The 13,417-nt window shown below is 55.5% G+C and overlaps 5 protein-coding genes across 5 annotated transcripts, besides 7 other annotated features; 2 read left to right on the top strand and 3 right to left on the bottom strand.

The window, feature by feature from the left end:
• Positions 1 to 1,170: 1,170 nt before the first annotated feature.
• Positions 1,171 to 1,202: a tandem repeat.
• A 12-nt stretch (positions 1,203 to 1,214) lies between these two features.
• Positions 1,215 to 1,239: a tandem repeat.
• A 113-nt stretch (positions 1,240 to 1,352) lies between these two features.
• EKO05_0006900 (uncharacterized protein) lies at positions 1,353 to 1,614 on the top strand (the record flags this gene model as incomplete). Its single annotated transcript, XM_038940661.1, has 2 exons — positions 1,353 to 1,401; positions 1,454 to 1,614. 2 exons carry the CDS (start codon positions 1,353 to 1,355, stop codon positions 1,612 to 1,614), a joined length of 210 nt encoding a protein of 69 aa, XP_038797429.1.
• A 500-nt stretch (positions 1,615 to 2,114) lies between these two features.
• Positions 2,115 to 7,509, bottom strand: EKO05_0006899 (uncharacterized protein; the record flags this gene model as incomplete). The annotated part of the gene is made up of 3 exons (XM_038940838.1): positions 2,115 to 2,394; positions 2,449 to 7,306; positions 7,371 to 7,509. 3 exons carry the CDS (start codon positions 7,507 to 7,509, stop codon positions 2,115 to 2,117), a joined length of 5,277 nt encoding a protein of 1,758 aa, XP_038797428.1.
• Positions 3,765 to 3,813: a tandem repeat.
• Positions 7,199 to 7,245: a tandem repeat.
• A 9-nt stretch (positions 7,510 to 7,518) lies between the features above and the next one.
• Positions 7,519 to 7,574: a tandem repeat.
• Positions 7,575 to 8,023: 449 nt separating this feature from the next.
• EKO05_0006898 (ADP-ribosylation factor-like protein 2) lies at positions 8,024 to 8,817 on the bottom strand (the record flags this gene model as incomplete). Its single annotated transcript, XM_038940777.2, has 6 exons — positions 8,024 to 8,155; positions 8,216 to 8,296; positions 8,341 to 8,486; positions 8,534 to 8,550; positions 8,599 to 8,709; positions 8,759 to 8,817. 6 exons carry the CDS (start codon positions 8,815 to 8,817, stop codon positions 8,024 to 8,026), a joined length of 546 nt encoding a protein of 181 aa, XP_038797427.2.
• A 711-nt stretch (positions 8,818 to 9,528) lies between these two features.
• Positions 9,529 to 11,999, top strand: EKO05_0006897 (uncharacterized protein; the record flags this gene model as incomplete). Its single annotated transcript, XM_038940817.1, has 4 exons — positions 9,529 to 9,678; positions 9,854 to 10,335; positions 10,401 to 11,331; positions 11,397 to 11,999. The coding sequence occupies 4 exons, from the start codon at positions 9,529 to 9,531 to the stop codon at positions 11,997 to 11,999; spliced, it is 2,166 nt and encodes a 721-aa protein (XP_038797426.1).
• Positions 12,000 to 12,538: 539 nt separating this feature from the next.
• EKO05_0006896 (uncharacterized protein) lies at positions 12,539 to 12,942 on the bottom strand (the record flags this gene model as incomplete). The annotated part of the gene is made up of 2 exons (XM_059636907.1): positions 12,539 to 12,669; positions 12,807 to 12,942. 2 exons carry the CDS (start codon positions 12,940 to 12,942, stop codon positions 12,539 to 12,541), a joined length of 267 nt encoding a protein of 88 aa, XP_059492890.1.
• Positions 12,903 to 12,924: a tandem repeat.
• A 55-nt stretch (positions 12,943 to 12,997) lies between the features above and the next one.
• Positions 12,998 to 13,057: a tandem repeat.
• Between the last annotated feature and the right edge of the window lie 360 nt (positions 13,058 to 13,417).

Below are 13,417 nucleotides of genomic sequence, written 5' to 3'. Positions count from 1 at the left end.
CCCTGCGCGCTCGTCCATGCCGAGCTCATGGGCGCCTCAAGTATATCTGCGGCTGTCGTCTAGCCACAAAACAATGATACCTGCACCGTACCTGCCTCCTTTCAGTATGGCCCGAGTCCGAATAGGGAAATTGAGACGTGATGGTGTGCGGTAGCGCTGCGTCTGGAAGCTAAAGTCAATAGAACAGCGCCGCGGCGCGCCAAAGACCAGTGTGCTGAGCTGAGGCTGAAGCAAAGGGGACGGTTTTTTTTTGCGAGGCGCACAAGTGCACGCCGTCAAGGCGAGGATTCTTTGAGCGAAGGCAGACCCACAGGTTGCAGATTCTGTGAATTTTCCGGAACATGAAGGAAAGATGGATCGAACGGTGTTGATGTTTGGTTCCTGGCGGGTGATCGACCTGTTTGCAGGGAAGAGCCTGTGCAATGATGCTAAACTTAGCGGAGTCTATCGTCTTCTAATACAACTTGGTGACTTGGTCTCTCAACAACTTAACCTACTATGGTTTCGATGCGACGTACTATTGATGAGCAGCATCCTGCATGCCAGAAGCCAAATTCATAAGTCGTGATGCATCGTCAGGTACCTTCAATGATGGGCACGCTGAGCCTCGATCCACCCAGACACTGCGCAATTCTTAGGCTTCAACTGGAATCAAGAACAACGAGCGTGATCGAAGCAACGGCGTCATGTCGTCTTCAGAACCATCAAGGTTGAATGTGCAACGCACGCAAAGCACGTTCTCACCAGCCCTGTTTATCCCGGCTACGATCCGAAGTCCTGTGCGAGATGGCGTGACCCGCTGTTCTGTGTCACCCCACGCACAACCTAGCTCACATCTCTCGCCACCACAGCCTTCTCCAGACCCCAGTATCGTCTGACCCAATTGCCGGGAACTTGCGAAGGATCGCGAATGACATGTTCTCAGCCAATCAGATAATCCGCAACGAGTACGCTCGTTCGATTCCGCAGGTCCGTTTGGGTAAGGCTGAGAGAGGCCTGACACGGCCGCAACGATGAGGAGTAGGAAGGATGAAGTGATCACGCAACGTGCGTTCAGAGAGAGTTGGGCTGCATCGGCGGGTACCGTACGATGTGCCAGGTCGAGTCAGCATGTAGGATGGATATAAGTCGGATGGTGAATCTGTACTACTCTCATCATCCACCCACAACATCCATCAATCAATCAGACCATCAATCAACAAGCCTTGATACATCAACCACACCAACCACACAACCAACTCTCTCAGCATCAAACCCATCGAATCCTGATCAAAGACCACTTCAAAGCACCCCAAAACCCAAGCGTTCCTCTACCAACCAGCCAACCAACACCCCAACACACCCCTCAAAAAATGCCAGCAACCCCAAAATCCTTCCTGCCCGCCTTCACGGGCTTCATCGGTACGCCCCCCTCCTCCCCCAGTAAGCAAACCCACTAACACATATCCACCAGTCTTCGCATTCACCTACACCTTCATCGAAGCCTCAAAGGAAGGCGCAGCCATGGACAATGCACGCACGCGGTGGCAGCATCAGCACGCCAGTGCGCGGAACGTGCTCTCGGGCGGTGTGACGATGCTGGACGCTGTGGAAGCGAAGATTGGGAAGGCGTAGCCGCGTAGCGAGTACAAGGAGGAGTGAGAGTTGTTGGATTTGGCGGTATTTTGCGATACGGAGTGGAATTGGAGTCTTTTTTTTTTTCGGCGGGAGTCTGGGTTGGTTGGGTGCGGGTCTTGCCTTTTTTTCTCCCCCTGCTGCAGCGATATAGATGGATGGTTCGGTCGTGGGTGACTGAACGGTTGTAGGCGGGTTCGTAGGGTTTGCGGAATACCACTCGTATGTTCTTACTCTGCTTAGAGCGTGGTTGTGCTGGTGAGATGTAAAAAGTGTTGATGCATCAAGATCACGGAAACGATGCGTTGGAATGAAGACGAAGGATTCTTATCAAATAGCGTACAAGGTCCGGTACGCTCCATAGGAGCTCGAGATGTACCGGATCGACCGAATGGAACGCCCAACTCAGCTCAATGCGATGCTGAAACATGATATATATATACAAGAAGAAGCATCACCGCATCTCATCATCGTACAGCCCTGCCACATCATCTACTATATCACCCCCTCGTAGCCTGGATGGCCTTCTCAAGACCGACAATTCTCAGACTCTTACCACGCTTCAGACTGCCGCTCATGAGCTCGGCGGTGGGAATGAGTGCGTCGTTCCAGTGTCTAAAAACGGCCTTCATGTCGCGAGGAACACCCTCGAGGACGATAGTGGTGACGGGCATGAAGGGACGATCCTCTTCTGAAACGGCGAGGATGCCGTACTCCTGAGCGAACATCAGAGCGGTGGAGAAAGCAGGAGCTTGGCTGCGAGCTAGAGCGCCGACAATACTGTACTAGATCAGCGACTTGCACTGCAGATAAATGAGACATGTCTTGACTTACATGTACATCTCAAAGAAAGCATCAAGGACATAGATGTACTCGGGCTCCAGATCACGCTGGCAAAAGGGCATGATTTCCACAACCTTGGTTGTGACGCCAGGCCGCAGCGGGCTCTTGGGAGTGATGGGCGTCTGTGGGCCGTGTTCAGCGTGTGCGCCAGTAGAAGTGGGAGAAAGCGATTGCGCAAACGAGCCGCGGCGCAGGTTCGCGAAGAAGGAACCCACCTGCAGGCTTTGTCCCCATCCTCCCGAGGCCTCTTGTTGCTGGTCAATCTTGTACAGTCGTGCGCGGTAGCGGTCGGAGGTCGCCTTGTAACGCCAATGATCGGCCGACCGCGGGATAGCGGGTCCCTTGGTTATGTTGGGAGGGAAGATGTCGATGAGGTGCGACGGCTCGGAGCCTTCGTCAATCTCTTGGAAGTCGCCTGTAGGTGCTAGATCCATGCCCATCAGACGTGCGCCGGACAGCTCCTCGGCAGAGCAGCCGCGACCCTTCCAGAGATGCACCTTGCCAGCTTCAGTGGAGATGAGATAGACGAAAGCAGAACAGAAGCTCTTGAGCGCAAAGTCGACCTCATCAAACGCAAGGTGACCAAGGTGACGGCGTCCACACAGCATAAACTGCTTTGACGCTGGCTTTGATCCTCGTCTGGTGATAACAATTCCTCCAAGAGCATCGAAGAAGTTGGGTGGTTCGTTACCCTGGCGAAGAACGAGTAGCCTTGCTTGATTCTGCTTCGCGTGGTTCCTTGCGAACAGCTGTGCATCCTCGATGTTCGACTCAGCAACACTGTTGCCTGCCCACAGGTATACATCGATATTCTTTGCACCCTTCGAGTCGCTGTAGACATGCGTGCAGACATACATGGAATCTTGGAAAAGCACGTGCTGTTCGTGTGCTGGGATTGATAGCATCTTGCCATCTCCTGTGATCTCTTGTATCTGCTGCTTCTGAGTACGTATCTTGCCAGATGAGCCTAGATCATAAGGTGGCGAATGTAGCACCTGTACTACGTCAATGCTCTCCGGTAATTGGCCTTCAGTCAAGGGAGCCTCATCGAAGAATTCAGCAAACAGGCCGTCGTGCTTCGGAGCAGCTGGTGCGGGTGCTGCCTTTGGAGTATCCGGCTGAGACCTGTCTGCGCTCCGTGGCGGAGACATTGGTAAGTCTTTTGACAGTCGAGGACTCGGTTCTCGGGAGCGTGATACCGAGCTACCAAAACTACCAAAGCCGCCCAGACTGAAGCCGAGACCTGTTGGCTTAGGCTTCGGTTGTAGGGGTGCAGGTGGAAGGGGCTTGGAAGTAAGGGATTCTGGTCGAGCTGGAGACTCAGGCTTGGGCTCGGGCTCGGGCTCGGGCTCAGGCGATCGCACAAGACCAGCATCCTTCATCGCAGCTTTCTCATCTGCTTGGGTGGGGAGCTTGATTGGCGATTTTGTCCTCAAGGGTGCAGGAGACGAGGGAGTCGACTGTCTACCCCATAGGGCTGTAGCGTTCTTCACGGAAGAGAATCCTAACTTCTGCGGGGAAGACTCATCCTTGACTGGGGAAACCTCAGCATTGGGAGTGGGGATCTCCCTCAGTGCGGCCGGCTTTGGGGACTCCTTGGGCGGGGGTGTTGGCAGTGGCCGCGAGAACCTAGAAGATGCTACCGAAGGGGATGGTGATGGAGATGTTGGCATGGGCGACTTGATCGATGTGATCGATGGCGACCTGATCGACTCTGGCTTCGGTAACGGCTGTGCAGTGTTGTAAGCTCCAGACGTTATTCTCTCGGACTTCTTCGGCACACTCGGTGAAGCTGTCTTTGGTGTCCCGATAGACTCTGGCCTAGGCGATTGCTTGGGAATGCTCTGTGTTCCAGAAACTCTCTTTTCCAAATCAATTGACAATGGCTTCTTAGCCACTTCTGGAGTAGGCGCCTTATCAAACTTGGCTGAGATCTGGCGAGGCTTGGCTGGTGTCGTTGGCTTCTCGCCGATGGAATTCCGGACAGGCCTGTTTGTTACTGGGGACTCCTCTGAGGTTCCGTTAGCCTTGGGTGGTTCAGAGCTAGGAAGGATATGCTTTGGTTTGACCAATGGGACAGCAGCAACAGTGGCATTCACCTTCTCGGGGATCTCCTCGGGGGCCACCTCCGGTTCTGGGGCGGACTTTTTGGCTGCTGGAGTCCTCCTCTTCGGTCCACGGGCGCGTCCTTTGGTCATGTGCGTCAACTCAGGAGCGGGTCCTGACGGCTCTTCCTGGGCAGGTCGTGTGGGTGATGAATCGCCGACGCTCGTGGTTGACTTCTCTGTCGCCAATGGAGGTGGACCACGAGCCAGCATTCCAGCTAACGCAGGGTTGAAGCGATCCGCTAGCTTGTTGGGCTTGCTGCTGTCCTTCTTCGCGAATAACGGAGCTGGTGATGCCGGCTTTTCATCCTTCTGGTTGAGATTGGGTCGCTCCACTCCTCGCAAGCTCTTCTTTCTGGCTAGCGCTTCTGGGACAACCTTCTTTTCTTCTTCCTTTGCGGGCGGAGGAAACTTGGATATGCTCTTCGAACGGTCAAGTCTACCGCGTACCGCAATGGCTTCTGGCACATCAGTGGGTTTGGAGATACTCTCTGAACGCTTGAGTGCTGAGCCTTCTTCCTGAGCTTTCTCTAGCATGGATGATCTTTTTTCTTTCAAGCTCTCTCTGAACTCATCTCGACGAACAGTTGGTTTTGGCCCACCAGTCACATTCAAGGCGTTCTTGCCTCCAACAATATTAGACTTGAAGACATCAGGCGCAACAAAGTTTTTGGTTTCTGCCTTTCTCAGCTTGCCAAAAACGTTTTGCAATTCTGACTGTGCCTGGCTCTTGGGGGCGTCTGTTGTGGGTGTTTGCCGCGACTTCAAGCCAGCACGAAAGTCTTTCTTAGGTGGAGTATCTGGCTTCGGTTTGACGGCGGGTGGGAAACGTGACAGTACCGACTTTGATGGAGCTGGTGACGGAGCTGCCTCCTTGTCCTTTTGAGGGGCTTCTACTGCTGTCTCGGGCTCAGGCTTGGGAAGCGCAGTCTTGACAGGCTCTGAGTCAGCAGGGGCCGTCTCTTCGGCAGGCTTGGATTCCTCAACGTTCTCAACTTCCTCCAAAGGTTTGATCTCCTCTTTGAGCGGCGATGAAGGTTTCAGCTCTACCGCAGGTTCCAGTGACGACGAAGCTTGCGTTTCCTTGCTCTCCTCCTTGGCGAAAGGATCAAACTTGGAAGAGTCGAGTTTTAGAGCGTCAAGCTTTGGAGATTCCAGCTTTGGTGAGTCGAGAGTGGATTTGCGAAGTGCTACTGGTCTGAGCTGAACCTCTTTGATCGGCGACGATGGACGCGAGCCCAGCTTCTCGCCAAACGGAGTCCCTAACGGACTGGCCTTGCCAAGGTCAACACTTCCACGTTGTTGCTTAGCGCGACTGAGCTCGGCCATCCATGCTGGCTGCTGTGGAGATGCTGGAGCCATCAGCTTCGGCGACTCTGGCTTGTTCAGTGCATTTTCGAGCCAGCTCGATTTCGTTGGGTTGAATCGCTTTGACGGACTGGACGGGCGATCTCCATCCTCGCTCTGGTCCTTGTTGCTGAAGGTAGAATGGACAGATTTGCTGCGGCTGTGGCGGTTCGGAAGTGCAGGCCGTACAAACTCGTCCTTGGGGGCAGTGTCAATGCCAAGCCCCTTCATGGTGATGTTGCTGGAGCTGGATTGAGGGCGCGAAAGAGGCTCGGCAGACTGCTCTCTACTCAAGCTTGTTGGGCGCTCCATCCTGGAGTGTGAGCCGAAGCCTGCCATGGCACTCCCTCGGTTGCTCAAAGTGGAGCTTTGCCTGCTCAAGGTCGGGGGAGCTTGGGTGCTCCACCTCTTGCTCACGCTGTCGCTGCGCTTGAGACTTGCACTCAGTACGAAACCACCCATGCCCTTTGTTGGAGAAACGGGCCGCTCGCGCTCTGGTGATATTCTCCCTTGCGTCGGCGACATGAGAGGTCCGCGTGTTGAGCCTGCAGTGTCCCCACCCTCGCCTGCGGTGCCCGACTCGGATGGTGGGGTAAACTTGTGCGAGTCGAGCGTTGGCAGAGGCGAGCGTGTTGCTGCAGCGTCTGTCTCGCCTCCGGAGAGGGACGTCGCAGCCGAGAAGCGGTTGCTCGTGGCGGTGCTGCCTCGCATGGAGCCGCCGCGAGATGTGGGCCGGCTCGAGGGCGCGCTCTCGGTGGGCGGGGTGGCGAGTTCAGGCTCTCTTGTCGAGGCGGTGGAGTCTCTCGAGACTGTGGAGTCGCGGGCCATGCCAGGGAGCTGCCGCCTGCCGGAGAGGGAGCCAGCGTCGGAGGCGTTGTCTTCGTCGCTGCGCCTGTATGCTGCTGAGCCAAGGCCGCGGTCTGCGGTCTGGCGAAAGTAGGCGGGGTCCTTCGCGCCCAGGGATGCAGCAATGTGGGCGCGCGAGGCAGGCCGCTCGGGCGAGGACGGGGTGGAGGCGTCGCGGGAGCCGGGGCGGTCGAAGCTCGAGGCCACCGACATGGGGCGGCGTATGCTGCCAGACTGCGGGCGCTGCTTCCACGAGAGGGTGCCGGAGCGGCCCAGTGCAGCGGCGCTCGTCGCGGCCTTCTTGGGCTCGCCGTCGTCTGCTACGGGCGCGGGGGGGCCTGTCAGCTGCTGCAGCGACTCCTCGCGCGCGGCGTCTTCTCGTGGCGGCGGCGGGCTCATGGCGGGCGTGGGCGTGCTGGCGGCTTTGTCCTGCACCTGCTGCGGCGTGTGCGTGTGCGTGTGCGTGTGCGTGTGCGTGTGCGTGTGCGTGGGAGAGCGGTGCAGCGACTGCGGCGTCGTCGGTTTGTCGGGCGAGATGGAGCGCGCTCGTTCTGTTTGGAGCCAAACACCAGCATCAGTGGAGTCGACACGAAAAGGAGACATGGATGCACCCACCTGCCCTGCGCGCTAACCGTTCGCTGCGGCCCTGAATCAGGTCTTCCTCGAGCTTCTTCACTCGGTCTGTGTCCTGCTGGTCCCGCTGCTCGCCCAGCTGCCGGATGCGCTCGACAAACTCGGACGGGTCCTCGGACATGTTGGGGACACCGCGAGACCGTGAGAGCGTGAGACCGTGAGAGCGTGGGACCTGAGACCGTGAGAGCGCAGGCTGTCGACAATGTAAACACGCTCAAGACAGTGCTCCCACCTGCGTCGGTGCGGCAAGACAACAACACGTCAAGAATGAAGCTGCTCGGCGCAAAGGCAATCCCGGGCGGTATCGAAGCTAGACAGTCGTGAAATTGCTTCGAGTGCTCGGTGCATGCTTGGCCTGAGCGTCCAGTCACGGTCCCTGGATATGTTTCGACGGCGCTGAAACACTGATCTGCTCAGACTCGCGGTAGACACGTCGAGCACAACCGTGGGAGGGGGAAGGTGGGAGGGGGGAGGGTCACGGGTTGCGCAACAGCCCGCAATCAATGTTTGTTTATACCTGCACCACCGCTACGCTGACCCGTGAAGCAGTTGGGCCGCTTGTCAAACCACCGCTAGACAGACCAGCCCGCATCTAGCTGGCCACCCTCCAGCGCCCCTTGCACCCATCGTGCTGCCTAGTACAGGAACAGTCTCGCTTTTGCATCCTGTACCACCCACTGAAGCCCCTCCTGCAGGTTCAGCCCCGTCATGGCGCTGCAGCTCATAATCGTCCACTGGTGTGTCCTGATGGCGTCGAGCCCGAGTCCCTGCGTGTCGTCAGATTCATTGGCCTAGCAACCCGTCCCAACATCAACGTCAGCACCCACCTCGCGAACCTCGTCCTCGCTCATGGCGCCGGGGACGTCGCTCTTGTTCTTGAACACGAGCAGACTCGCTCCGGATAGCCGCTGCGCTTGTCAGTAGGCTGGACGAAAACGTCGACCTCACGCACCTCCTCGAGCAGCAGCCCGGCCAGTTCCTGCCGACAGTCGCCTATGCGATCACGGTCCGTGGCATCAACTACCCATATGAGCGTGTCTGTCTTCTCGAAATAGTTCTTCCAGTATGTGCGTAGCGTCTTCTGACCGCCGACATCCCCTGGCAATGTCAGTCCATGCAGATCCAGCATTCAGCAGGTGCAGTACATATGTTCAGTTTGTATCTTCGTCGTCAGCATCTCCAGTCATGAGCCAAGGATAGACAGACATACCCATCGTACTCTATCGTCTTGATGATGAAGCCCAACGTCGGGCTGACGCTGTTCACATCCTCGTTCATGATCTTCTTCACAATGGTCGTCTTGCCTGCATTGTCCAGGCCCCTTCTGCCATCAGCCTTCCGCAGCGCAATGGGTGCAAGTGAGCACCAACAACATCAGAATGCGCATCTCCTTGTCCTTCAATCGCGCTTTTCGTAAAATTGACAACATTTCGATCGGTTTGCATTCGATGTCTTCGTACGGTCACTCGCCATGCGAGCAGCGCCAACCTCAGCGTCGGCTGGACCTGCCCCTCGGCAAACATTGCCTCAACAACACCAATATATTGCTGTTACCAAAACCCCCCTTCACGCCACAATACTACAGTCCAAGTGACACGAGCTCAACACGACCAGCCTTGGAAGCATTTACCTTGAGGGTTCTTCACAATGCCGGCGTACACTGTCAAACCTCTAGACAGCAAGACATCTTGGTAGCCATAGCAAAGTACTTCGATGGCACGATTCTTGAAGTTGCGCAGGGGTGAGTAGGCGTTGCGGGCTGCTTGGTCCATGGGAATGGCGGGTATTGACCAAATCTTCGCACCCCTAGGCCACAAGTATTGCACAATTTCCTTTCTCCATTCCATTGGTCAATTGTCCTGTATAATCCTGAGATGTTGTTTTCTGGCACACAGAAGGAACCACTGTGAGCCAGATCACAAATGCGTTCACTAGACGGAACAGGTGCTAGGCACCAAAGTCGACGGTCTTTCTTCTCACTATGAGCCTCAACAATGGCACACTTTTCTCAAATATTGCAAACCCAAAAAATTCATTCGAGCTGTTGGTCCACTTTACACCCATCTATCGTCTACGTTGTCCGCTCCTTCCGGGTCGGTAAGATTTACCATTAAGGTAGCTACAGGCGTGCCTGCCTGTCATGGCTCACTTCGCGCTATGCTCTCGTGCTGACTCGTTTCCTGTTGGGACGTCGACCCTCAACGCTGCCATGAGTCCTCGACGAGAAGACAAAGCGAATCCCATCGATTCGCTGCTCTGCCAACAGCAAGAGAAACTCGATAACAAGAACGTAAGTGAGAGTGGCTTTTACCGCTTCGTTGCCTGATTCGCTTACGGCTCTACACCGCTTTGAGAGTCATCTCCTCCATCGAAACCAGGTTTTAGCTGGGGCTGTTTTGATCATACTTCACCCCTGCGCTCTCTTGGTAACGCTTTTTTCTGCTGCATACACTGACGCAGGTTAGACAATTCGACGGCACAATCGCAGAGCGCGCAAGTTTGTGCCACTTAATCTCGAGGATATCAAAGAGAAGCAGAAGATCACTACAAGAGAGTGCGCCGAACCTGTGCAGCGAACAGAAGCCCCAGCCTCCAGCTCTCGAGTGACGGCGCGTGGCAAGGTAGCTGCCCAAAACTTATCTCACCAGAGCAAACAATCGACGCCTGTCCGACCTACAGCTCATCCACGAGGTCACGACAGCGCTACCAAGAAATCTCGCAAACCTCGCAAGAGACGACTCAAAGGCGAAAATTCCGCAAAAGACAAAGTCACCGTAATGGCTGCACAGCTTTCGGGTGTATACCTTCCGCCGCATCTACGTAAGCGCGCTGATGTACCCGTCCAGCCCAAGACTGATGTGAAGCTGGGGGACTGCATTGGCATTGGCTCGCCGCCAGCTTCTGTCAAGTCTTCACCTAAACGCCCTGTGTTGAACAAGGTCTCGTCGTAGGTGCACCTTATTTTGACTCAGCTTGTTGCGGGCTCTTCGGGTAGCTGCTCACACAGGACAGAAACCCAGCTATCACTCATGAAAGTTGCCTACCCTCACCACCAGCAACAGTCGAGGAGCCATCGACGCTTGCCAGAGGATGCAATGGATGGGACAACTCTCCGGTAGAGCAGCCACTCACTCTGCCTAGACGAAATGAGAACCCGCGCTGGCCGAGACCACTGAAAGCGCCAAAAGAAAAGCATGTCTGGCCAAAGTCGCGTGACATTCCGAGAGGGCTATCTTCTGATGGTCAAAGTGACGGTGGCATCTTCTTCAAGTCGGACAGTGAGGGAGATCCAACATACGACGTGAAGAAGCTGATAGGCTGGAACGGTGACTGGCTTCCACCACCAGAAGAGTGGGCTGCGAGGAAGGGCTTCACTGATCGTCACTTTGCTCAAGTCATCGAGCGTTGGGCGAACGAACACAGCCGGCACTGTACCAAGCTCATGAGTATCGACTCACCAGCATTTTCCGGCGTGCAAGACGCCGATGGTAAGTGGGTGACTAAAGACCTAGTGCCCCGTTATTGGTTGCACGAGACGATTGACAACGATTCACCTCGTACCTTCTGGGAACAACTGCCACATCGCGCGCCCACTGCTCTAAGCGATGTTGATATTACGGAGGGTCCGCCCTACTGGGAGCGCTGGGAAGATGGTCACCCAGACCAATACTTCATGGATGCCTTGGTTGTTCCGGAAGCAAGGATCGATGTCAGTGATTCGGCAAATGAGTTGGAGAAGACGTTCGCTATGCTTTGTGCCAATGAGCGACTGGCGAAAATCCAAGACATTAGAGCAAGCGAAGCGCGTCGCAGGGAGGCCAAACGCAACAGACCAATTCCTGCCTCCATCCAACTGGTATCGCAACTATCAAATAGACTTCTTAATCCAAAAGCCAACATCTATCTCCGGCCTGTCCAGCCTGCCGATGTTCGTGGCATCATGGTAAAGCTTCTCTTCCTCGTGCATGTCTGGCGGTGTACATGGTGTCCCGGCTAACATCTTCATAGGCCATATACAACCACTATGTCGCCAACACCGTGCATGCAGACGAGCTTGACGAACTTACCGAGGCAAGCATCCGCGGTCGTATCGACGACGTCGTTCAGGCTAATCTGCCATTCCTTGTCGCAGTCGCGAAACGCAACAAGCGCAAAGGTCCACAAGGTTATGTGAGTGAGACCATCGTCGGCTATGTTCAGCTTGACGACTACGTCAATCAGTCCAGCATGTACCGGTACACCTTCGAACTCGAGCTATATGTACACCCAGGCTACGTTCGTCAGGGCATTGGCAAATGCCTACTCGACAGGATCGTGTACATGGCCAATACCGGTTACAAGACTAGGGGCGGTTATGAGTGGGTCAACGAATTCGAGTACCTCAAGAACGGGAAAGGCCGAGTCGTCAAGACTATCCTGGCAAGTCTGCACTTCGAGCGAGGCGACGAGATCGAGTGGGCAGCCAAATATCTCGGAGACTTTGGGTTTAGGAAGGCGGGCCGCTTCAAGCACGTGGGGTACAAGGATGGCAAGGTTGTGGACAAGGTTATGTTCCAGCTTCAGACCACAGAGGTCATCGATCCTAAGAGCATTCCCATGGTACAAGGCTGAGGTGCTGGGCGCATGTCAGTAAGTGTTGGGATGTTGATTCGTCGATCAGCAGCTTACATGTGCAGGTCGTCTGAGCATCGTGGTAACTTGAGGATGGCTAAACGGTGGAAAGTTCCACACCAAAAGTTGCGTGTTCTGAGGCTTTCCTTTTCTTTCCAATTTCGGCAATGCACTCAGACAGGGCTAGGAAGGCATAGTCCGTTTGCATACATCAGGCGTCGGGTGCCGAGCAATTCTGCACAGTTAGAACACGACGTACGGAGCATACAACAGCACGACGAATCGACCAGATCTCCCCTTCATTGCTCTTTTCTAGCACAAACCGGCTGTGACATTCAACATACCCATCTCTTTCCCTACATGCCTCCCTTCCTCCCATCCGCTCACCCATTCCTTATTTCTTATCATCCCCCTCAAACCCCCACCGCCCCGTCTGATCCAGCCCCAAGGGATTCTGCCCCGTCATCTCTTTACCCGCAATGCTCTCGGGCTTGCTCTCATAGCTATCCTTGTTCTTGCCGCCCAGCAGCTCGCTCTTCTCATGATCTTCGCCCAGCAAGGGACCCAGTGCGGGCCGCGTCGTGCCACCGATTGCGTTGCCGAGGGGGCCTGTGAGGCCTTTTTCGAGGGGGGGCGCCGATGGGGCGCAGAACCGTGCCTAGGACATCTCCTGGGGGCGGTGTCAGCTGGTTGTGGCGATGTAGTGTGGTGTGGTGTGAGGCTGGGGGGGGAAATGGGGAATAATAGACGGTGAATTGAGGAAAGGAAGACAAGAAGCCAAGATCGAGCTGCAGATTGGGGACGTACCGACAGGGTCGCCGATTTTGCTCAGAAGACCGCCAGAGCCTGTGGTTTCCTGCTCTTCTTCCTTTGTGTCGGTGGGGATGTGGTCGCCGCCCTTGGGCTGCTCCTGCTGCTGCTTCTGGTCTTCCGTGTTGGCCATGACGTTCTTCTCTTGTGCTGTGTTTGGAAGGTATTTGCGGATTTCTTCGAGATGGGATGGATCAAGTGATGGATTGAGTGATGGATTGAGTGATGGATTGAGTGATGGATGGATTTGTAGCGACGAGAAAGAGGAAAGGTAGGTGAGAAAGCTCGTGTGAGCAAGAGACTAAGCGCCCAGCTGATGTAACTCCGCTCCTCCCCCTTTTTTTTTTACCCCTCTTCGCTTTCAGCCCTACTCACTGCCTTGCTCCCAGCGTCAGCGTCACCGTTGCGCGAGAACAACGCGTCTGACGTCACCGCGCCGACGTTGCGCAACATGGGCGTTCGCGCTAGTCTCCACCCCACCAACCCGCGAGCAGCATAACCGGTGGGAAATCAGCACTCAGCCCGTAGCGGGCCGCGATCGACGAGATGGGAGAGTTGCTGTTTTGGGCAGGTTGGGTTGGTGGAGCGTTCTAACGGAAGGATGGCAG

Source organism: Ascochyta rabiei, chromosome 11 (assembly GCF_004011695.2).
Source record: "Ascochyta rabiei chromosome 11, complete sequence".
Lineage (NCBI taxonomy): Eukaryota > Fungi > Ascomycota > Dothideomycetes > Pleosporales > Didymellaceae > Ascochyta > Ascochyta rabiei.
This window is presented reverse-complemented; position numbering and strand designations above follow the sequence as displayed.